Source organism: Poeciliopsis prolifica, unplaced genomic scaffold, assembly GCF_027474105.1.
Source record: "Poeciliopsis prolifica strain line A6 unplaced genomic scaffold, Auburn_PproV2 SCAFFOLD019, whole genome shotgun sequence".
Taxonomy (NCBI): domain Eukaryota; kingdom Metazoa; phylum Chordata; class Actinopteri; order Cyprinodontiformes; family Poeciliidae; genus Poeciliopsis; species Poeciliopsis prolifica.
This window is the reverse complement of record NW_026562394.1, coordinates 3,138,503-3,161,969: the sequence shown is the minus strand read 5'-3', so window position 1 is coordinate 3,161,969 and position 23,467 is coordinate 3,138,503. Positions and strand designations below refer to the sequence as shown.

The 23,467-nt window shown below is 38.0% G+C and overlaps 1 protein-coding gene across 3 annotated transcripts; it reads left to right on the top strand.

Moving 5' to 3' along the window:
- Window positions 1–1,662: 1,662 nt before the first annotated feature.
- Window positions 1,663–22,474, top strand: abcg4a (ATP-binding cassette, sub-family G (WHITE), member 4a). Of its 3 annotated transcripts, none has more exons than XM_055043863.1 (15): window positions 1,663–2,291; window positions 7,238–7,475; window positions 12,796–12,913; window positions 13,068–13,200; window positions 13,286–13,336; window positions 14,345–14,490; window positions 14,604–14,727; window positions 14,945–15,059; window positions 15,165–15,304; window positions 16,991–17,089; window positions 17,227–17,395; window positions 17,500–17,600; window positions 17,682–17,840; window positions 18,196–18,314; window positions 18,400–22,474. In XM_055043863.1, the coding sequence occupies exons 2-15, from the start codon at window positions 7,247–7,249 to the stop codon at window positions 18,623–18,625; spliced, it is 1,929 nt and encodes a 642-aa protein (XP_054899838.1). In that variant the 5' UTR covers window positions 1,663–2,291; window positions 7,238–7,246; the 3' UTR covers window positions 18,626–22,474. The 3 variants fall into 3 exon arrangements, with proteins under 3 accessions (XP_054899838.1, XP_054899839.1, XP_054899837.1); XM_055043864.1 differs by lacking the exon at window positions 1,663–2,291 and adding an exon at window positions 6,036–6,111; XM_055043862.1 differs by lacking the exon at window positions 1,663–2,291 and adding an exon at window positions 6,392–6,433.
- Window positions 22,475–23,467: the final 993 nt, after the last annotated feature.

Below are 23,467 nucleotides of genomic sequence, written 5' to 3'. Positions count from 1 at the left end.
GTGCAAACAAGGAATTTGTCACCAATAAAGTTTGTATAATATTCAACCTATTTACTGAGCTTCAAAACAAAATTACCACTTTACTAATTTCCTTTTACATAAAGGCTGAAGAAGACAAAACTCACCATTAGTGGGATCTGTTCCAATCTACAGTGACTTGCACTGTAGATTTTCTTTTATAAACAAAGCAATGCATAAATGTGAAGTGAAGTTAATAATTAGACATAGCATTCTTTCTTTTTGTAAATAAAAATCTAAAATGTTTGCTCTTCAATTGAGCTCCCTTTGGTCTCTTTCACCTCACAGTAAAAGAGAGCAGATTAAAATTTGCAGATTAAAATTTGCTATAAAAGGTCACCAAACAGACACTGTGCACCAGTCACATGCAAAGTGACACATATTGGTGGCAGCTTTGTTATTATTGGTAGTCACATCAAAACTGGTCAGAGTTGATGTGGGGGTTTTGTGAAAGACTTGGGGCTGGGGTGGAGATTGACCTTCCAGCAGGTCACCAATCCTGCATAAACAGCCAAAGGAACAGTTTAGATCAGAGCATATCCACTCATTAGATTGAGCCAGTTATTGATAATCCTAAAACCCTCACAGAATCTGTGGCAAGACTTAAAAGCTGATGTTCATATATGTTCTTTATCTAATCTTACTGATTTGGGGTTATTTTTGAAATAATAATGCTCAAACCCTTTCTGGATGGGTGAAGTTGGTGGAGACATGCCCCAGAAGACATGCAGCTGTAGTATAAGGTGGGGTTGAATCCAAATGGATGAATCAAATATTAATGTATGTAGCTTAATGTCATCATGGATATGATCACATTTTTCTTGCAAAGTGACCTGACTTGACATTCGTTTTGAATTGTCCCAATTAATAATCTGAATTGTTTTTGTTTAAAACCCAAAGTCCCAGGAAAGGAACGTTTGAGCAAACGTGACAAAATGTCAAATGAATATGGATACTGTGCAAGAAGAATCCTTGATCATATCAGCAGCTTCACAGAGAGAGAGATGGATTGGAGGACTCAAAGTGAAGCGACCTGGGAGCTCGTTTTTAAATTAGTCTGATTAAGAAGCAGGTGCGATTGGCTAAAAATGGGCTCGATTTCCTCTCAGGGGTGATGTAAGGAGTGTAGGGCCCGCTTGAACGCGAGTAACCCCGGCTATTTTACCGAAAATAACCCGGGCACTGCAGCATCAGCACCAGGCAGCTGCGCAGGTGCGGCCTTTAAAGAGACAGACCAAAACCTCCCTCATGTTTACTCCGACTGTCAGCATGCAACGAACCGTAACCTATCGAAACTGACTCATCTGTGTGAGGATACATATGAACATCATGTTAAAAACAAATTGACTTTCTTTTAAACGTTCCTTTTAGACTTAAACAATCCCAGGAATTATAATCTATTTTTTTTCTCAACAACTTTCATGCAGTGAGATTTGATTGTGATGGAATCTATTGACAAATTAGGACTCTTGAAAAAAGAAGTACAAAACGATGCTGTTTTTCCCCTAAATGATCTATTTCAGTCTAGTTAGCATGGCAAATGGGTCTCAGTAGAACCAGAACATAATTTCCTCTTTCAGCATCTTCCCCAGCAACGCCCTGTATCCGTCCCTACAGCCAGCGCGCGCGCCCCGCAGACGCACCAACCGGTGAAAGAGGAAAGCGGCGGCTGCTCCGTCAGGCTGCAGCTGATGATGCTGCTGAGGCATTTGCAGCAGCAGCGTCTGCCCGGCCTGGTGCTTTCGCTTTGATCCCAGATGCCAGCGGGGGGGACAATGGAGACTGTCATGCACGTCCAAGCCGAGGACGCTCGTGGACGCAGTTCATGAGTGGAGTATTTCCTTTTCGAGGGGGGAAAACAATACATAAGATGCGCCCCGGTCCCGTGACGAGTCTCCGGGATGCAGTCGTAGTTTGAGGCCGGGCCGGACATGATTTTAATCTCAGGGGCTACTGCTGCTGCTGCTGTAGAGGATGCGGGATGATGAGCGCCGCACCCCGAGAGATGCTGATAAGGATATACAACTCGGTCCTTTATTGCCCCAAAGCGAAGCCGGATTTTAGCTGGACTGTGGTGCACTCTGTGAACATCCTGTTTGTTGTGGTTGTTTATTTTATTTATTTATTTTCGTTATTGTTCCTGTCCGGGACTGAGCTGGAGATCTGATGCTGGAGGACTGTTCTGTTTTGTCTGAAGAGATCAACTGAACGCTGTTGCTCTCACAGAACCAGGACTGAGCTCCTCGCCTGGTCCTTTCAACACACAATAACAAGTATGTTGCATGTTTGCATGTGAGACTGTGCGTGAATGGGCACTGCGAAGCCAACTGCTAAAGCTGCTTCAAATATATGTTTACAAATCAGGCAAATATCTCATTAACCCCCCAAAATCTTGTTGTTTCGTCAGTTTCTGTCTTGTGCTTGATGCAGGTTAACAGGTGCTTGCCACATTAAAAGTCATAGCGGATAAGTGGATCACCGCTCCACTGCAAAGCTGCATAGATTCATGTGATTGTCATATTCCCCCCATGTTTTTAGAGGTGACTTTTGACATGGCCCCGTGCTGTTCACATGTCCTGCCGTTTGGAGCTGAACATGGAGTTCTCTCCCTGACTGAAAGGCCATTTAAGTCTGCCTGTCAGAGTTGGGCATGGATTATAACCGGGCCGATAATGGGAATTCGCTAATGGCAGCATGATCAATAATAAGCCGCAGTAAATTTTCATCACTGTTACTCTCATGTAAGTTATTTCATCATGCTAAAATAGGTTGAAGTGGGTCATAGTATCTGGAGAGTACTACAAACCTATGGGACATTATGTGACAGTGCATGTGTGTGTGCAATGAAAGCCAACTCATCAAAGTACAACAGAATGACCACGTAGGCGATTGGACTTTGTTTCTTTGTATTCATGCTGCAGTGTTTGCAGAAAGAAAACACACTTTCTTTACTACTTTAAAGTTATTTTAATCTAATCTTAAGTGCCACAAGAGACAAAGTTTTTTCTGAGCACAAGGGAAACCCCCTCCCCCACTAATTCTACTTTCTGTGCATCTGGCTTGGTGACATCACAAGAGACGCAACAGCTGAGTGGATCAGCAATAAACAGTTTGGTGCAAACAGCTTTTACTAAGTTTTGTCACAAATTCATATCATTTGACTTGTGTTTGAGCAGAAAGGGGAGCCAGAGTTTGATGCCTCCAGATGCTCCCATCCAAGCATTGATGGATGGATGAGGAATCTGAAGCAGACATGATGATAATCGTTCTCTTTATACATTTAACTGAATAAAACCACTTTATTGTTGCTTGAGTTTTTCATGTCAAGAGTTCCTGTTAGTGGTGCAAAGATGGTGAGGGTTGTTCTGTAGATGCATGTTTTGTAGGGCTAACTCGCATTGGGCTCTTTGTAAGTCTCTCTGCCCAGCAATTTTTTCAGCTTTTGCAGATCCCAGGAAGAGAAGCTATTGTTACGGCAATGGCAAGCGAGATTCCAAATAAACAAACAAAAAAAAGTGGAAGTAGGGCAGGAACTGTCGTTCTTGTCCCACAAATGGAAAATTCAGGTAGCAAGTGATGCAGCACTTCTGCAGGAAACTAATATTGGGACAAAAAGATTATCTTAATGGAACATATCGATCAGATATGTTTTTCATAACTTGTGATTGAGCCCTGAGAATCTATAACAATGATTTGTTGCCATTACAGACTGGCCTGGCCACAGAATGCTTCCATGAGTTTATTGCTGCCAATTTTTCACAAAGCCTCTGCTTACAGATTAATATTTCCTTATTTCTAATCATATGGACTAATTTTGTCTGAAATAAAGGTGAACATAAATACAATTCAAATGTTTTGCTGCAATTTTAACGGACAAGTAAAACCTTTGAAGGATTAAAAACGTAAGTAAAGAGGAACAGGAAAACATGAAAAATACACACGCACATGCACTAAAGAACCATGATTATACCTGATGTGATGTCATCAGCGGAGCTTTTTAAGGGGTCAGTAAGATCTTAATTAAATTAGGATTTACAACAAAACTACAAAAACAAATAGAAAATAATTGTAAAAGCATTTTCTGTAGGTCACAAGCTGTATCAGAAATGATTTTACAGAAATGTCTAGAAAGTCACTTTTTCAAATATCACTTTTTCTGTGGTATTTGGTCAGAAACAAGTGGTTTGTTCTGCTATTCAAATTTATTTTGTTTGTCTTTTTTAATTAACAAGCACTTTCCCCTCTCTTAAACATATACATCCACTTTTACAAATGGATACTAAGCTTAGCTTAGTTAGAGAACATTTCACTTGTTATTTTTGTTAAAATTATCTAATCAAGCTAAGCATTTCAAGCCTGTTTCCAGGAATGCGGGGCTCATTTTGAAAAGTGCATTGGTAGTGTTAGAGTTGAGTTGTAGCCTGCCTTTTACGTCACAAAAACTGCCCTGTAGACTCATTGTGTAGCAGTTTAATGTCTGTAAATGTGTCCTCAATTTGATAAGATTTTGTGCAGTTTTTACAGCGCAGGCTTTTTCGTTTTCAGTTTAACAACTATAAATATTTTTCCAGCTGCAGTTCAAATCTGTTCACTATCATGGAGCAGTTTTCAAAATGCTTCTGGAGGTCTAAACACTATGTCCTCCCATCAGTGAGACATTGTTTTCTTTTGCATTTTGTTTTAAAGAGTTGAAAAGCTTATGGATCCGTAAGTATTACTTGCTTCACATTTCAGACAGGCAGTCTTGTCTGGGAAGAAATTTATGTGAATCAGCAATACTGGACTGTAAGTGTGCTGCAGGACTGAAACCAGATCCTCACACTCATTGGCTTTACGCAGCTGCTCCACAGACTCCACAGATCATGCTGAGCACCTTGCTTGGGTGTATCAAACTGAATACACTCACTTGCAAATATGTATTCATATTAAAACTATAAGCTTCTGTTTTATTAGGATTGTCATTGTCCATCACAAATGAAATTGAAACAGGTGTTGCATGCATTGATATAAAACCTCTCTTTCTTAATTCATAATATGTACAACTACTTTTTGTTGCAATTACAGCTTTTTGAGTGATGGCTGAATTCAAACCAGCTGGATTGGGAGTATTGTGAACAGCATTTTCTTTAACTATTGTTACAGATTCCTAATTAAAATTTAACTCTAGGCTTTGACTGAGCCACTCTCCAGCTGTATTGTTAGGGTCAGTGTGAGTGTAGTGGCTACTGCTGCTCCACCCTCTGTTCTTTTCTATCAGGTTTCCCTCCAGGATTGTTCTTTGTTGTTCAAGCTGTCTACTGCGTTTCCTGGTCTTCGTAATGTTTGTTTATTAATGTTCTCTGACAAAACCTCTAAGGCTTTCAAAGAACAGCTGGAAATTATCACGCAAAGTTGGACTCACTAATTAGTTAGAAGGATTAGTTAATTTGTGGATTTACTAATCAGGGATGAAGATTAGATATGCAGACCATATCTTTAAAATTTTTACTTTGAAACTTTGAAAATAGTCCGTCATTTACATGTCACTTCACAGTTACACCGTTGTGTTGGTCTTCATAAAATTCCAATAAACTGTGTTAAAGTTTGTGACAAAGAGTGATAAATCTCAATTTAATTGTGAGAGGTCTAGAAAATACATCACATTATTCAATATCCATAAAGCTCAATATACTCGGACAATTATCAAGTGGAACTTTATTGCATTTTACTCAATGTACTAAAGTATGAGTCAAGTTCATGCTATCAGCATTTAATGTTATTTAATGGGTGCCCTTTGTAACGTCACACATAAAAAAACAATATATTAGTTTATTGAACTTGTCATTGAGAAACAAAATATGGATGTTCATTTTTCAGTCATATTTTCATCGTAATATTCATGCATTTATAAATGTCTGAAATATTTAATCCATCATCTAAATATTTAGTTTATAATATATATATATCTATCGCGGAAGTGGGATATCAACGTAAAAACTGGGTTTTGCAGACCTCAAAAACTCAGTTGCTGGCGGGTCTGAATGGTTGCTCAGGATATATTTTTTTTTAGTTTCCAACGTGTTAGTTGAAAACATACATGGACATGGAGTAGAGGTGGGGGTTCAACAGTTTTTTACTCAAGCCTTTGTAGAGCTAGCTTCTGTGTAAGTTTCTGCATTAACGTCCGCCATTGCGGTCAAGTCAGATCACTTCCGGTTCATGTTCATTCACTCTTGCGTTGCTTTGGAGCAGCTATCGAAGTTTAAGCTTTATTGTTCATTCGTTCGTTGAACAAAATTACTTATATAAAAAAGAATTAATATATTGTTTGTGTAAAAACGTTGATAAGGACTAAAAATTGTCTCAAACATGAACCGGAAGTGTTCCAGTTTGAATGTTGGATGCAGAAACTGTTGCTGTCGACCCCAGAGTAAAGGTCTGTTGATACTTGGGGTCTGTACGTCCTCTTTTCTGTTATCACCATGGACATAACGAAACCTATTTTTCACTTTGATATTTCACTGCTGCTTGTCAGCATGCTAATTTGCACATTAGCTTAATATTTACCCTGAGACTAAATATTTAACTACGAACTAAATATTTCACCGACAAGCCAAATATTTAAATACTAAACTATTTTAAATTTGTAAAATACATATTTATTTTGAAGCCAAATATGTAGTTTGCAATAGAGTTGCACTGGCAGTAGATTACAGATCTTTAAAAAGTCCGATTTGCTTATTCCGATTTTGGCCTATGCAATTTTATTTCGTTTTTTTCGGAAATGTTGCTAAATATAGCAAGAAAGTTGCTGAGTTGGCAACTACTAACTGCAAACACGCGGACATGACCTAATGGTTGGGTTTATCAGTCAAATCTCTCACATGGCAGAGCAAAAACGAGAACAATGATTGTTATTTTTGTTTGTTTGTTTGTTTGTTTTTGTTTGCCAAGGTACATAAGATTGGTGAATAAGATCGGCTTCACAAGTAAGTATCGGCTGAACACCGATCTCCCAGATTTTTTTAATTCTGGGAGATCGGCTGGCCGATTTATCCGAGCACCTCTAGTTTCTAAACTAAAATATTTATATGGTAAATTCAATATTTAGTATGGAACTCTGATGCTTACAAATTACTTTGAAATATGAAAATGCACATTTTTTTCCCTCCATGACAGGCTAAATGAACCAAAACATTGCTGTTGCTTTTTTTTTATTGTGAAACTTCCTCTCCTGCAGCCTATCAGGATGGCCGAGAAAACTCTGGACCCTGGCTCGGTCAGCATAGATATGGAAGAGACCAAGCTGTCCGGAGGGGCCCCGCAGGAGGCGCCGCTGCTCATCCACCTGAAGAAAGTGGAGAACCACATCACAGAGGCGCAGCGCTTCTGCCACCTCCCGCGGCGCTCCGCTGTAGACCTGGAGTTCAACGAGCTGTCCTACACCATCCGGGAAGGCCCCTGGTGGAGGAGAAGAGGTACTGCAGGCACGGCTCAGAAAACAATGATAGATGAGCAAGCGAACACCACCCATGACGATCAATATCTGCAGTGCAGAAATCTCAGTGCATTTAAAAGCTTTTGTGACATTTCAGAAAAAAAAAATTCTCCCCACCGTTTGTTCTTGCCTTGTTTTATTGTTCTGGCACATACACCATATCCCTGATATATACTGACTTACAGACTTTCACCATGCAAGAGCTTCTGAAACTCCTTCCTGCAAGGTTTGCTGTACTCAGCAGAGTTTAGACATAGTAAATAATTTACCCCCAGGTTGGCATACTGCTTGCATCCTTTTGCCTCTGTTGTCTTCCAGGGGGCGGAGGCTGGGAGTCCAGCACATAATTGATACACTATGATCACATGAACTGCATGTGAACTCACCATCCTCTGAAATGATTAAGCTTTGGTTTTTTATCTGCAGATCAAACAACCTACCCTCTTCAAACACTTAGATCTGGCTGCTTTGGTTGAGTGGATTTAGCAGGGTGTGTTTACATTCTCCACAGGGTGTGAGGTGTTTGCATGGTGATACTGCAGGCTTGGTTATTTTTAGTCTTGTCTAATATGGATGTGCATTATGAAAGTCTGGCAGTGAAGTGTTTGCTGTTTCGTTGTGTAACCTGGACGTATGGAGCATTATAATGAGGGAAAAGATCAGAGAGGAGTTCGAGAGCACTGATGCTCATTTTGCTGTCTGTCTTCATTGCATCAAATATTTCTCTTTGACGTTTTTTGGAAATATCTCTTTGGATTTTTATCAAAACTCATCCAGCTATTGATAATTGACTAGGATGTTGTTGCTTTTACTTTGCGCCTGTCTTGATTAATCAGTGAAACACTTCTTAGAAAGGATTTTTAAAAGCAAATATAAGCCTAATTTCTGATTGTAAACCAAACAAAATCCCTGTGCCTTTCTGGTTTTCTTTTGCAGATAAATTGAAGTCGGCAGATGACTTTTTTTTTTAACAGGAATTCTGCCTGATTGGAATCCCTGCTAAAGGAGTAAAATACCATTCGAGCTGATTGTTCTTTCGAGTTCTGACAGCCACTGAAAGTCAAACCTTTGCCCTCAATTCACTGTTATGCTTTCTTTTCAAAAGTATTTACTCATTTCCTTTCACACACACCTGATTTTAATCAGCAAATACCTCCAAAACTGTACGTTGACACACAATTAAAGCAGAATTATAAATCCACCCGAATTTCTGTTGACTTGGACCTTTCTTGAAAACATTTTAAAAGCCATTAAATAAATTTACTTAGTCTTTCCCATTTATTTATTTAAAATAAGATGCAGCTGAAGCAGTTATTAAAAATTATGTGTTACTTTGTTTTTTCCAAGCTGCTTAGGGTTTTTAGTAACTTCTAAGTAGCAATATATGCTTTTCTGTTCTATTGGGGTTTAAATCTGACAGGACACTGAAGGCCATTTCTTTTAGACATTGAACTTTGTTGACTTCAGCACCACGGACAGCACCAGCGTTTTATCTTTACTCTATACAAATCTACTCCAATAAAAAGTCAAAGTAAAATATTGATTGTTATTTATTGGTCACTTCAGAGCTAAGGTGAAATTCTTTGTTTAAAGCTGTAAATTATGTGCATTCCCACATTAATAAATACAAATATTCTATTCTACTCATACTGGACAGCTATTAGTTTGTCTTGGAGTGAAAAAACACTCTTCCTTTCTAAATGTGTTGAATCAGACAATGGCTATGCATCAGGCAGAAAAGAGAGAGAAGTAAGATTTGCATAAATCATGATCCCAGGACTTGTGATGCCATTTATCCTTAGAAGCACCTCAGATTTTCAGTCGATGTCTCCCTGCTCGTGAGTCACGTCTCTAAAGGTTTGTGATAAGCAGGAAATTACAAAAACAGGTTTTTGTTAAATTTAAAGCCGTCTATTATCCTGGAGGAGGTCTCAGCCAGAGTGAGTCCCGAGTGAGCTGCCCTCTAAATGCATTTTCTATTGCAGGCTCTTGTTTTGTGATGCTGGCCATCCCCGGCTGTTTTGGATGGGAACGCTGTGACCTATTTTCATGTTCAGTGGTATTCTCATCCCAAGGGAGATGTCTGGAGAAACTCAAGCCGCGCTTTGAACCGGGGAAAGACAGCAGAGGGCGGGGGGACAGAGAGAGAGGGAAATGTTTACATTTCTGCTTCAGATTTAGTGAGCTACTGCTCTGGACCTGTGCTCATCATCTCTGTTTTTCCAGAGGGGAAGAAAAGCTGGCTGAAATAAAAATACGGCCTCATATAGGTCTGTCACAATAACAAATTTTGCTGGACAATAAATTGTCCCAGAACTTATTGTGAGAAACGATATTGTTGTTTTGTGAACATTTTCAAGTAATGTAATGATAATAATGGTTTAAAATGTATTTAACTTTAAATTCTAATGAACATTTAAACTCTGGAACTTTAAGACATTTGGAATATCTAAGATAAATAAAAAAACAACAAATAAAATAAATTATAAAGTCGGTAATCAAAATTATCTTACAAAAAACGGGCTAGTTGAGACTAAAACACCAGACTGAAGACTTTTATCATCCAGTTTTTGGTAGGAAAAGAGAAAAGCGATAAATCAAGCAATGAAAATCATTGAGTTTCTTTTCATTTACCATGCGACTAATTGATTTTTTGGTTATTGTGAATTATTTTATCAGTTTCTCGAGAATTATTGTGGAAATTCTCAAGAAATAAACAAATCCCTGAACTTTTTTGTAATTGGGAGTTTATTGCAGATTTTTCTCAAAAATTGTCAAAAACTTTCTTACGTGTAATTAACAGTTTCCTCTGCTTTAATTGCTGTCAGATTTTAGTCCATAATCTACACATTGAGTAATAAAAAGTCACATTGACTATCATAAATAAGCACAAATATTGCAAATTGTTCCAAATTACTACCACATATACAAAATCCTGGAGGGACTTAAAAGATGTCGAATAATATTTAATTTTAAGAATTCATTTATATTTTTAACAGTTTGTCAACAGGTTTTGTCTGGCACAACTGGCCTTTTAAGAGCATTCATGATTTTGATTTGGCCCAAAACACAAATGAGTTTGACACCCCTGACCTCACACATAAAGTCCAATTACATACATCTGTTATTTCAATGGGAAACATTTTAAGGGTATGAATACTTCTGTGAAGAGCAACCCATATGGTTCACTTAAAATTCGCTCCACTCTATTCAAAACTGCCCAGTCTGGATTACCTGTATCATTTGGGGCTCTGTTCCTGTTGTGACACAGTGGATGATAAAACCTCTGAATAATTTGCCTAGCAATCACAGCAGGATGTGCCAGAAGTTCAGGCTGTAATTTCAGAGTAAACACCGTCAGATGTGGTTAGAACTGAACTTGGTCGTGATGTCAGGGGACGACCTACTCTGGCTCTCTGAAGCAAAAGGACGAGCTCTCAGACTCACGCCATGTTCGCCCAACAGCAGTGGGTTAGATCATCAGTATGCAGCTCATGGCAGGGCATGGTTGCTTCACTGACAGCACGCAGCTCCAGCCTGAGAGGAGAGAGCTCTTTGATGTAGTAACTAAGTGACAGAGGAGGGGGCGCCACTTCTTGGCAGCCAGTTTAAGGGACTATGTAGCTTTGTTGAGATCACCCAATTACCCAGCTGAAGGCAAGAAGAAGGGTCTGTGCAGACCCAGGAGAGACGCTCAGGAGACAGGAGACATGGGTGACAGCTCTCAGAATCTGTGTCAGCTCTAAATTGGATTGTGCAGTTGCTCCCACCGCACTTCAGGAACCTCAATCCTGGTGCAAGCATATCACAGAAACCTGAGGCAACCTTACTTGGAGCCAAAGTCTTTCAGTTGCTGGATAATAAGATAAACTTTGGAAAATATCTGTTGTGCTATTTTAATTTTTATCCCAAAAAGCATTTTTCATAACGATGGTAGAAGACTTGGCCTAATTTTCTCTGTTCCTCTGCCTCAGTGTATAGGCTCTTATCTGTCTAGGACCCGGTGACCTCTCCCAAATTAGAATCTCAGTATTTGCATAATCATCTGTTAAAACACTTTAGAAATCAAAGAACCAAGTTTTGCTGTGGAGCGCAGCTCACTGAGCTTTAACTACTGAAACAAGATACACAATTTGAGCGGCTGCTCCAGGAGACGCACTCCCATACTCACCCTGATCCGTCTTCCATAAAATTATGTTCTGGCATCGATAACACCGCTTTATAACATGTGTTATCAAGCAAAATCGTTACAGCTCAGACTGTGAGCAGTCAAGACTCCCACTCCCCATCTTCTGTTGTTTCTCCATCTTTGTCCTTTTTAATAAATTGCGCACTCAAAATCAACCAAACTGATCCTGACCCGCCTGATTTTGTTAGTGGGTCCAGTGACTAAAGAATCTGAAAAGCTTTGGTTGTTATTGTTTTCATAGTTTCTAAACTTTATGTAATTTCTCTGCAGTATCTGACTTCTAAGAGGATGCTAAAAATATACTAAATAGACAAAATTATTTAATATATTTGTTTAAAATATGACGTAGCTTTCACATTGGCCTGTTTATATTTAGAACAAGAGACATTTGAATGTTAATGTAGATAGAAATGCAGTGATCAAGCTTTTCCAGGCTGACATCTTTTCCTAAAGTCTAATTTTAAGAACACTGCCTGGACACAACAAGGCAACTGGCTTTTTAATTTGGGATTCCCAAGACAAAACACCTGAAAAAAAATTATTTGAGTTAAAAAATGTTTAAAGTTGACAGAAAATTTAAAAATATCATTTGATATTTATGTGTTATTGAAATATTGGAAGATTAACGCCTGAACACCAACTGTAAAGTTTTAAAAATGGAAACATTTTAAAAAGACATAAACAAATAAGCAATGCTTAGCCTGGTGGGGGCACAAGTAAAGCCTGGTGGTCCGCCAGGCTTATCATACACTGAGGGAAACCCTGCATACACCACATGTTCATGTTTGACGTGGTTCTGCTTTATACTTAAAATAAAATGTCTACTAAAATCCACAACACAAGATTTGTGTTTAATGTTTTACACATTCACTTTAACTTTATTGCAGGTCAACAAAGGTTTCTTACATTATTACATTTTGGAATGTGATATTCACATTATTGCAGAATAACTATTAGAATCTTCCAAAGCATTAGCGTGACTGACAGCATGAGGAGACAAATAATCTGCCCAGCAGGCTCCCCTCCTCCCAGCTGAAGCGCTCATTAGGATAAAGCTTGTATAGAAAATGAATGAATGATTAACTGACTGATGGTTCATTCTCTCCATTAGGCTACAAAGCCCTCCTCAAGTGTCTGTCGGGAAGATTCTGCAGCAGAGAACTGATTGGTATCATGGGACCCTCTGGGGCTGGGAAATCTACTTTGATGAATATTCTGGCGGGTTACAGGTGAGCCTTTAACCTGCACGAGAATTACACAGATCCATACAAGGAATAAGTTAGTGAAAATGTTCACAGGAGACTGTTTTTGGGTGGATTTGGTTACATTTACGTGAGCAGACTCATAGTGGACTTGCAAAATGGCTTCATGTTTGAAAAACAGGGAAACTGGCATGAAGGGGACCATCTTGGTGAACGGTCGGCCGAGGGATCTGAAGACCTTCAGGAAGATGTCCTGCTACATCATGCAGGACGACATGCTGCTGCCGCACATCACTGCGAGGGAGGCCATGATGGTGAAGCTGCTGCTGGGAAAAATCATGGCACATGTACTTTTAAAAACAGATTTCTGATGAGTTTTCTTTGTCGTTGTTTTTGTAGGTTTCTGCCCATCTGAAGCTGAATGAGTCTGTGCAGGTCAAAAAAGAACTTGTGAGTCAGTTTATATTGATTTATGAAAGAATTATATGTTGGACACAAACAAAATGTTGCATTTATTTTTTTTGCTTTGGAAAATGTTCTTAATGCTATTTCAGATACAAGTGTCTATATTCGCAGAATCCCAATTCTAACTCTAAGTAATTTAGTAAATTAGTAATTGATAATATATTACAGTGATTGATTAATTAAAGAAACAAACCTATTAAACCAACATGGAGCTAAGTTCTTAAAGAACTGGAACTGGACATCTGACTAGTTTATCATTTCTATTAAATGTTGTTACAAAAACACTCGGATAGTGGCGAAGACATAGCAGAACTCTGAAAAATAATTTACAGTTCTGTACATTAATGTCACAGATTATTATAGCCATCAAAATCTGTGACCAATGTGATCCTGGCTATTTGAAAGTGAATTGTTGCTTTTTTAAGTTACTCGTAGGCCTGTCACAATAAACAATAAATCAATTAATAGCATAATAAATTAAAAGAAACTCAACCATTTTGATCTGCTTGATTTATCGCTTTTTTTTCTCTCTTTTTACTAAAAACTGAATGATAAAAGTCTTCAATCTGGTGTTTTGGTCTCATCTAGCCCTTTTTTTGAAAGATAATTTTGTTTCCAGACTTCATAATTTATTTTATTTGTTGTTCTCTTTATTTATTTTGTATATTTAATATGTCTTCCATTTCCAATGTTTAAATGTTCATTGATCTTTGAGAATGTGTCCTTGCATTTTTATGCCATTATTATTACTGTCATATTTCATGAACATGGTCTCAAAACATCAATGTTTCCTTTTATCACAATAAGTTCTCAGACAATTTATCGTCCAGTAAAATTTGTTATCTTGACAGCTCTAGTTGCTCGATTCATGGAGCAACAAGGCCAAAGCAGCACAGTACACACAGATCACACATAGCTTTTAAGGTTAATCACACACTGTGGGTGATATCAGATGATTGATTCCTTCACCGTTTCTCTTTACTCGCGTTCAAGGTGGATGAGATCCTGACAGCTCTGGGTCTCCAGGAATGTGCTCAGACACGCACCCTCTCTCTCTCTGGGGGTCAGTGTAAACGACTGGCCATTGCTTTAGAGCTGGTCAACAATCCACCAGTCATGTTTTTCGATGAGCCCACCAGGTAAAATCTTACTGACTTTGACTCCTTTGCTATTTCAGTCTAAGTTCATCCTAACTAGTCCTCTGATCTCTCTGTCGCCATTATTTATTGTTGTCGTTTTAAATCCTTTGCAGTGGTCTGGACAGTGCGTCGTGCTTCCAGGTTCTATCACTCATGAAGTCTCTCGCTCAGGGAGGACGGACAATCATGTGCACCATTCATCAGCCTAGTGCCAGGCTCTTTGAGATGTTTGATAAGGTAGGCTGAGTGCTTTTACTGCTGGACACGTCAGACCCTCCATTACCTGTGGCTTACACCAGGACACCACAGCATAATTAATTTTATACAGCCGAAGAAGCACAGCAGTCGATGTCCTGTCCCGTTGTTTCGCTCGCTGTTATTGATCGTTTTTTTTTCAGAGAGGCTGCATGTTGGGAAATTTACTGACTATGTTCCTCTGTTGTTCAATCCTCAGCTGTACATCCTTAGTCAGGGTCAGTGCATTTACAAGGGGACAGTCCCTTATCTCATCCCTTACCTGAAGAACCTGGGCCTTCACTGTCCAACATATCACAATCCTGCTGATTTCAGTAAGTCCAGCAAGTCCTCTAAGCCTGAGTGTGTGTGTGTGTGTGCGTGTGTGTGTGTATGGGGATGTTGTCACTGAGTGTTTGGTCTGACCTCAATACATCCAGTTATTGAGGTAGCATCCGGAGAGTATGGAGACCTGAACCCAGTGCTGTTCGAGGCGGTCCAGGGTGGACTCTGTTCAGAGGAGAGCAAGAAGAACTCCAGAGAGACAAGCGAAGCTTCCTGTCGTTCTCAGTGTTACAGTGTAAGTAAAAGAGCATCCTGGACATTTCAAATCCTGCACTATTTTCACATTTTTATGATCTTTCAGTTGCAATTACATTTTGGTTAATTATATTGGTACCAAACAAGTTGTAATTTTGTATACAAATCATGCCATTTTGAATTTTTTGCATTACTGAAAGTAATTTTTTCTACATTTCCACTTGAAGAAGACGTGAACATGTATCAAATGTCAGAGTTTTAGAATCATGGCCATATATTTTTCAAGTGGTTGACCAAAAATGTCAGATTTATTTCAATAAAATAAAATATCAAAACAACTTCATGCAGCTGTACAAGTAACATCCTTTAGAAGAAATTGCAAATAATTTAAGTTTTTGATATATGTATGCAACTGGAATCCAGGTTTGACCCTTGATTAAAATTATATGAGTTCTGAGCCCGTTTTCATTACATAATCCAAGCATGCATCCTTGTAGGTTGTTTAAAAGATTTCCTCAGATTTCACTTTTCACATGCAAGAAGAAAGCTTTTGCTCAAAGAAAAGGGGTTTTAATCTTTTGGGGCAACATTTTGTTGAAAAAACTTTGAGTTTGACATTTTTATTTAAAAACAAATTAAAAATTTTTGTGAATTTCAAATATGGTCCTTAAATTGTAACAACATTAAGCAATCACTAAAATGAAGTCATATGTTATTACAAAGTATGCAAATTAAATAAATTTTAACAGTAACTTAAAAAATGCCATGTCATGCTCTGATTTTCTTGTCTTCTCTGCTTCATTGATCATTTTTCTTCTCCTCTATCTTCTTCTGTCCATTCTATCTAATTATCTGCTAATACAGGAATCAGCTAAAGGTTGAAGCTTAAAATAAGAAGTTGGAGCTGTCTGTGTTAGTTTTACTGTTTTAGTTTTTCTTTTGCTTATTACTTACTTATTTATAGGTTCACTTTGCTGTAAATGTAAGATCACAGCTGGTTTAAAGTACATCAAGAAGCAAACAAATGAGTTGCTTTCTTCAAACCCTTTAAAATACATATAGTAAAGTGATTTAAATGGGTGGCATCATTCTTCCTTTCTGGGTCATAAAACAGGGGCAGAAATATCATTCATTTTTCATGCGTTGAAAACTGCTGTAACATGAACGTTTAGCTTGAAGTATAACAGGAAATCTGCTCAGCAGCTACACTATACTCTTTGCAAACATAAATAACATTAATTTTGAGATTTTAATTATTTACTTGAACGATTCTTTTTTTTTCATAATAGAACAATCTTACAACACAAAACTTCAAGCCAAAAAAATCCTTTAAAATTTTTCATTCAAAGATTTTCTTCCTTATATGCAAATCCTTCACCATTATTTGGACACTGTTTCAAATTTGTAAACTTTGTTTTAAGACAGAGTTTAATGATGGTATTAGAAATTGTGTGGTTTCTCTGCAACCTGTCAGTTTATTCGAATGCTGGTGGAGGCTTTGTGTATTTACTTGAGTCTTTGCATAATTACAACTAAGTAGATTAGAAAAGACACACAATAAATTCAAATTCAAACATAAGCTTTGTTTTTACTTGTATAATAAAAAAATGGTTCAAACAAATTAATTCAAACCTTAATTTAATGCAGCATTGGGACCCATGACAAATGTTAGTATCCTGTCAGTAAGTGGACTTGGTGTCGTACATGAAACTCTGTTTTTCCACAGGACACAGGAACCCTGGAGAAGTCCAGCTACCCCACAAGCACATTCACACAGTTCTGCATCCTCTTCAAAAGAACCTTCATCACAATATGCAGGGACACGGTAAAATTAGCATCTTCACATTCCCTCCTGGGCATTTTTAATAAAATTATAAGCTGTTATCTTTTTTTTTTTTTTTTTCAAATATATTTTACTTGAAAAACTTTACATGTAGTCTGCTGTATTATTTTATTTTGAAGGTGCTGACCCACCTCAGAGTGATGTCCCATTTGTGTATCGGAGTGCTGATTGGCCTGCTTTATCTTAATATTGGAAATGATGCCAGCAAAGTCTTCAACAACACAGGCTTCCTCTTCTTCTCCATGCTGTTCCTCATGTTCGCCGCCCTGATGCCCACAGTGCTAACCTGTAAGACACTGATCCTCGTCGGAGACTGGAAACATTGATCTGGTGTGTGGGGTTTTTCCGTGGTTTTGGAAAGGTTTTTTTCTAACGGAGCTGTTGTTCCACAGTTCCACTGGAGATGTCTGTCTTTATGAGGGAACATCTCAACTACTGGTACAGCCTCAGGGCGTACTTCCTGGCCAAAACCGTGGCTGACATACCGTTCCAGGTAGGGTTTCATTCATTCTTTAGAAATTAAAGCGTATATTGTGCAATTTTTGCTAACACTGAAAGCATGTCTCGTCCGTAGGTGATTTGTCCCATAATGTACTGTAGTATAGTATATTGGATGACTGAACAACCTGCAGAGGCAGGTCGCTATGTCCTCTTCATGGCCTTGTCAACATCCACAGCCCTGGTAGCCCAGTCCCTGGGGCTGCTAATTGGTGCTGCATCCACATCCTTGCAGGTAGACAGTTATACATGGGTACTGGTCATTTTTACAAAATTTGCTTCATTTCTTTGAATTTGATATTTTTCAAATACACCAACAAAATTGACTCTATACAGCAACTTTGGATTGCAAGACACTTTTTATGTTTTTATATTTTTATATAGTTGTTCATTTTGCTCTCTTTACTATGATGCTTTTGTAAATCAGCATTGAAGCTTAGTGATAAGAGACAGTGTAAATATAAACAATGAAAATAGTCATTTAGAGTATAAATCTGTTTTTGTCTTCTCCAGATGTTTAAATAAAATGTTTTATGTTTTTTATGAGTGATAGTTTGTTTTAATTTCTTGCCGTTGTTTTTGTTTGACAGGTAGCAACGTTTGTTGGTCCAGTTACAGCCATTCCAGTGCTCCTGTTTTCTGGATTTTTTGTCAATTTTGACACAATTCCTAAATACCTTCAGTGGAGTTCTTATGTCTCCTACGTCAGGTATTGTCTCTAGTATTTGCAAGTAATTTTCAGATTCAGATTTTCAAATATGGCCCCTTTTTACAACCAAACTGTTTGATTTCAGATATGGCTTTGAAGGGGTGATACTCTCCATCTATGGGATGAACAGATCAGAACTTGAGTGTCCGGATGTGATGTGTAAATTTCAAAAGCCAGAGGAGGTTCTGCAGCTGCTGGATGTAGAGGACGCAAAGCTTTATGTTGACTTTATGGTGCTGGGTGCGTTTTTCCTGATTCTTAGACTGGCCACCTATCTGGCTCTCCGCTACCGAGTCACGTCAGAGCGTTAAGATGTCAATGTTCTTACATATCCCAGCCATGTGATGATTGTCCTCCTTTCTCGTACTTAACTTCACCTTCACATAGACTGAAAGACAAATCCAAGCCTCAGAAAACTGCTGCACCATTATCCAAACACATGGATGGAAGATGCTTGGACTGGGAAATGTTTCTCCACATTCTAAACCTGTTTCAAGATGGTGGTCTTTCTCAGCTCACCTTAACCCCACCCCAAAAAAAAACGCTCTGACGGCACAAATGCCAATAAATTAACCTGAAGCATGTTTCAGTAATGCAAGAAAGTTGAATTTTTTTATACTTTGCCCTCAAGAAAATTGTGATATGACTAAGAAGCTAACAAAGAAAGATGCTAATCCTACTGGAACAGGAAGGTCCAGTGACTTGTAATAGTTCAGTACCTAAAAGGTAACTAATCTACGTCATAATCATTCTAGACGGCGTCCAATCAGTCAAGTTGAAGAGTTCAGAATAGGTTCCCTCTCATTCCTGTCAGACGATTGGAAAGCTTTCCATGGGAGGAAACCTTTGCGTGTCTTGTACTTCTCTTTTGGGACAATCTTTTCAGATACCTGTACCTGGACACTTAACATGCAGACTTCCAACTGCCATTGGATGACTTACATTTGCTTTCGAGTGTAGATCATTTTCACAGGTCTTCTGCCCCGCCATGGGTGGTGGTGGAGCATTAAAGCCTGGATGAACTGTTTGCAAAATGCGGTTCTTATGTAACAAACTGACATTCATCCTGCGATCGGCCCTAAGAGTCCTTACTTGTTCCTTAATGTTTGTTTTTGCCATGACAAAGGAAACATTGACCCGAGCTGGGAGCCAAATGAGTAAGTGAGTTTCCAACTTGATTCAAGGAGCTGAGTGAATGATGCTGCAGACAAAGTGCAATAGTTTAAACTATGTGTACAGACATGGTGTTTGTCCATCAGGTTGCATAGTTTTGACACTAATCTTCTTTAAAATGCTCGTTTCCACTTGTTGTATGCCTCTCGTCCCCTATCTTTAAAAAGAAAATAACCTCCTGTCTCCTTTCCTCATCTTTCTTTCTGCTTTGCTGTTAAATAAAAAAAAAGTGTGTTGTTCAAAAGCAATGCTAGATACTTGAAATGCTGGCTGGGCGTTTTTTTGTGCCTCTGAACTAGAATGATTTGAGTTTACTCTGCTTCTTGTTGGAACATATGTCTTTTGTCAATGTACCTACGGTGTGGAGGTCGTCACACACAAATATACATATGCACACACAGAAACACCAACGTACAGACACCTACAAACACTCTTACCTTGTTTGAAAGAGCCTCTCCTCGTCACACGGCAATGCAAATATTTTCCAATAAACTTGCTATGAATTATTTCTTACTTAAACTATGCTACTTAGTAATCCTTATAATGATGCATAACATGATGTGAGCATATAATCAGTGATTGTACAGTGAATATATGTCATGCTGTAAACAAATGTACATTAGCACTTTTAAGTATATGTTTATTCTTTTTTATTACTTTGTATTTTATGTTGATGTATCTGAGGAACGCGCTGCTTGAAAGTATGAGGAATGGCGCACAAGTCTAGGAATTAACTTCCTAAAGTAGGGTTACTATGCCGATTTCATTTCTTCTCCCAATGTGTTTGGTTGGTGAAGAGATTTAAATCTGCTTGCTGCTGAAAAGATGTAGAATATACTTAATTAAACGTGCACTTGTTCAGAAATCTACAAATAGGAGGTATCAGGAGTGGCAAGGGAAAATATAAATGTTTGAAATATGTCAGGATGAGACATGGGCATGGAGCTGTCAAACAAATGTGCCAAGTAGGGATGTCCCGATCAGGTCTTTTGGTCTCCCAATACCGATCAGTTATTTAAGACTAGGCAGTTGCAGACACCAAACCCCAGACAGATACTTCAGTAAAATCAACATTATGAATGTCTGTGAAAATCGGTAGCTTTAAACAATAGCAAAACCTAATTTTCTGGAAACCCCATTATCTGTTTTCTTTCGTCACCACAACAGATTTGCCCAACAAGTTTCTTCATTGCAACTAAATAAACTCACTTCTTGCTCCTGCTGATAAAGTTCCTGTGTAGAGCAGTTAGCTACATGCTAAACTGTTTTGACAGATACTGAAATATGTTATATTGACTCAACATATTTCAGTGACGTTTCATTTAATACTGAGCAGACAAAACCTAGAGAACATTGTTTTTCTGCTTTGTGAATTTATTAACTGAACTCTGTAGTTTCCTTGACAGCCGTTTTATGTGAATATCTGACTTATAGACATATAAAAAGTATTGAATAAACTTAGATCAAATTCCCGCTGACAGCGTTTCCAAGTGTTGTAATTTGTTGAAAAGCTTGCCTAATCATAACATTTTTATTTTTTTAATCCTCACTATGTTGATAGACCTATTAATAACATATTTCAGTGTGGTTTTAGTTTGTTTTGATCATATAAAAATTGCTGGAAAAAAATATGTTTCTAGAGACATATCTGTCTCAAAACAGACTACAGTCTATAACAAATTATGTCTTGCTGCTGAAGGCAATATTTAGTGTAAAAAACGTACAAAAATGACTGAGCTAAAGCTGCCGTGTTTCCTCATTGTTTTAACAGTACTACTCGATATTTTGGTTCCAAGTAATTGCATGCAGGCAAAACTTACAGAAAAAGTGTCCCCCTGAGTTAAGAACTTATTGTTTTACTTTCATAGGGTCAGTGTTTAATGATCAATATTTAGCTGCTCATCTGTCTGAAGACAGCACACAGAGCAGGTCACAGGATACAGACAGGACACTGCAACAACCTTTGTCACCAAGTCTTTATAAAGGGTGGAAAAAAATGAGATTGGTTATCCAAGGCCCAAACATTAAAAAATCCTGGGAAAACCAATATTTGGAACTGGATCGGGACATCCCTTGTATCAATATGTAGCTGAAGAAGCAGCTGAATAAGAGAGAGAGATAAGCAAGCAGCAGCAGCCTTGTTTCTGACAGCAATAGTTAACTTTGTGATGTTTTTAGAGTAATATCTCCCCCTGCTGTTGCTTTAGACACTTTAGAAGTCTGATCTTCCTGTTGGTTTCATTATGTGCAATAATCATCCAAAGCTATTTTCAACTTTATGAATCGGGAACTGTGACACTTCTGTAAGAAGCATGGTGTATTTTCTTGTTTCTTCTGTTTTTGTTTTCCTCATTCATTGATTGTTAAGTGCTTGATGGAAGGTGGCTGACTTTAAGCAGATGGTTGCTGCCTGAAAAATTGTGGCATTTTAAATATTTTTACTACACTTCAAAATCAGTCTGATTGGTAAGAGACTAGCATGAAAAAGGTGTCAATAATAAGTATTTTAAATGGCTTTAGAAATTTTCATTCTGCTATTTCAACAAAGTAAAACTTTTTAATTTGTGTGCACCAAAGTTTGGAAATTGGAGTCTACTCCAAATGGCAAGTGGCTTGATGAATCTCCTCGCTAAACATGGTTTCAACATAGCAGAAGATAAATAATTTTATTGAACTCATGCTTTGAAGATGCAGCCAACTGTGTCTTTTTTTATTTTAGTTTCATTTTGAGAGCATTTCATACATTTTTATTCAGAAGCCACACAATGCACTCCTTCATGCATGGAAACAATATTCAGGCTATTCTTACAAAGAGCTTTACAAAGCAAGTGATAAAACTGAGCTTTATTTTCCCGCTCGTTTAAAAATGTTTTTTTCCTCGAATATAATTTATTATCTGCAGCTTAATTTATCATTTGTTAACAATCGCAAGTCCTGTATACTGAATGCTGTTCCAAGGATTATAATAAAGATCATTTATAACCTTTGCCTGTGCTCTTTGTGGGTGATTTGCCACCAAAGTGATTGTTCACTTAATGCCATGTGTCCCTAACAATAAATCGCTTGGCCTTGTCTTTTAAGGTTACTTTGCTCACCATTCATGTTGTCACACTGAAGAGGAAGAATAGTCTGGTCTTTGTTCGGCTGCAGAATATCTTCATTGTGAGGGTTAATGTGAAATCATTTAATTGCAGGCGTAAATAATGTAGTGCTATGAGAGAGACTCAAGAGCTTCCACCAGTGCATGTAATGGAGTTATTAAGAGAAGCAGCTCAGTCATAATTATTATCTCTGGAAGTTTCTGAAAGTGGTGAACTAAAGAAAAGCTTCATAAAGAAAATCTGCATTTTATGCACTCTGAGCACAGCAACGCAATTACTTTTTAAAATTTTATATTAAAAGAAAGTTTGCTAGATGCTCCTTCTGCTCCCTTTACCCCAACCAAATGCAGAATAGAATGCCTTAGTCTCACACAAAGAACAGAGAATAGTACCCCATAAAAATTGACTTTACGGATCAGGGCAAAACTTATTTAACTAACATTAATTTGCATGCCGGTATGTAACCCCAAAGTGACATATTGTTGGGGAAATCTGCTGTATGGATGCTTTTTGCAACAAGTCAGAGCTGATGGAAAGGTGGGCAGAATAAACCTATTAGAGGGCTAAAGACTGGGGCAATGATTTCAACCTCCAGCAAAAACGGCAATTTAAAATAATTCGGCTGGAGCTGCAGTGAATTTGTATAAATGAATAGAAATGAACTACGTACTGAATGGTACGTAGAATCAAACTGTTCAAAAGTAAAATAAATAACTTTATTATAACTTAATAATTTCTAATAAAATTGGACTCATCAGTTTCTGTCCGTATTTTTGGATGTACATATATATCCTTGTCTTGTGAAAGTTTTTTGTAGCTTTTTAAAACGTTCCGACAGCTTAACCCTAAACGTTATTTTGTTCTCACTCTTGTGAGTTG

Coding starts and splice junctions, on each gene's coding strand:
- abcg4a (XM_055043862.1), top strand. CDS start 6,392: ATGTTGGATGCAGAAACTGTTGCTGTCGACCCCAGAGTAAAG. Junction 15,060..15,164: donor TCACAATCCTGCTGATTTCA/GTAAGTCCAGCA, acceptor CAATACATCCAG/TTATTGAGGTAGCATCCGGA. Junction 17,396..17,499: donor GATGCCCACAGTGCTAACCT/GTAAGACACTGA, acceptor GTTGTTCCACAG/TTCCACTGGAGATGTCTGTC.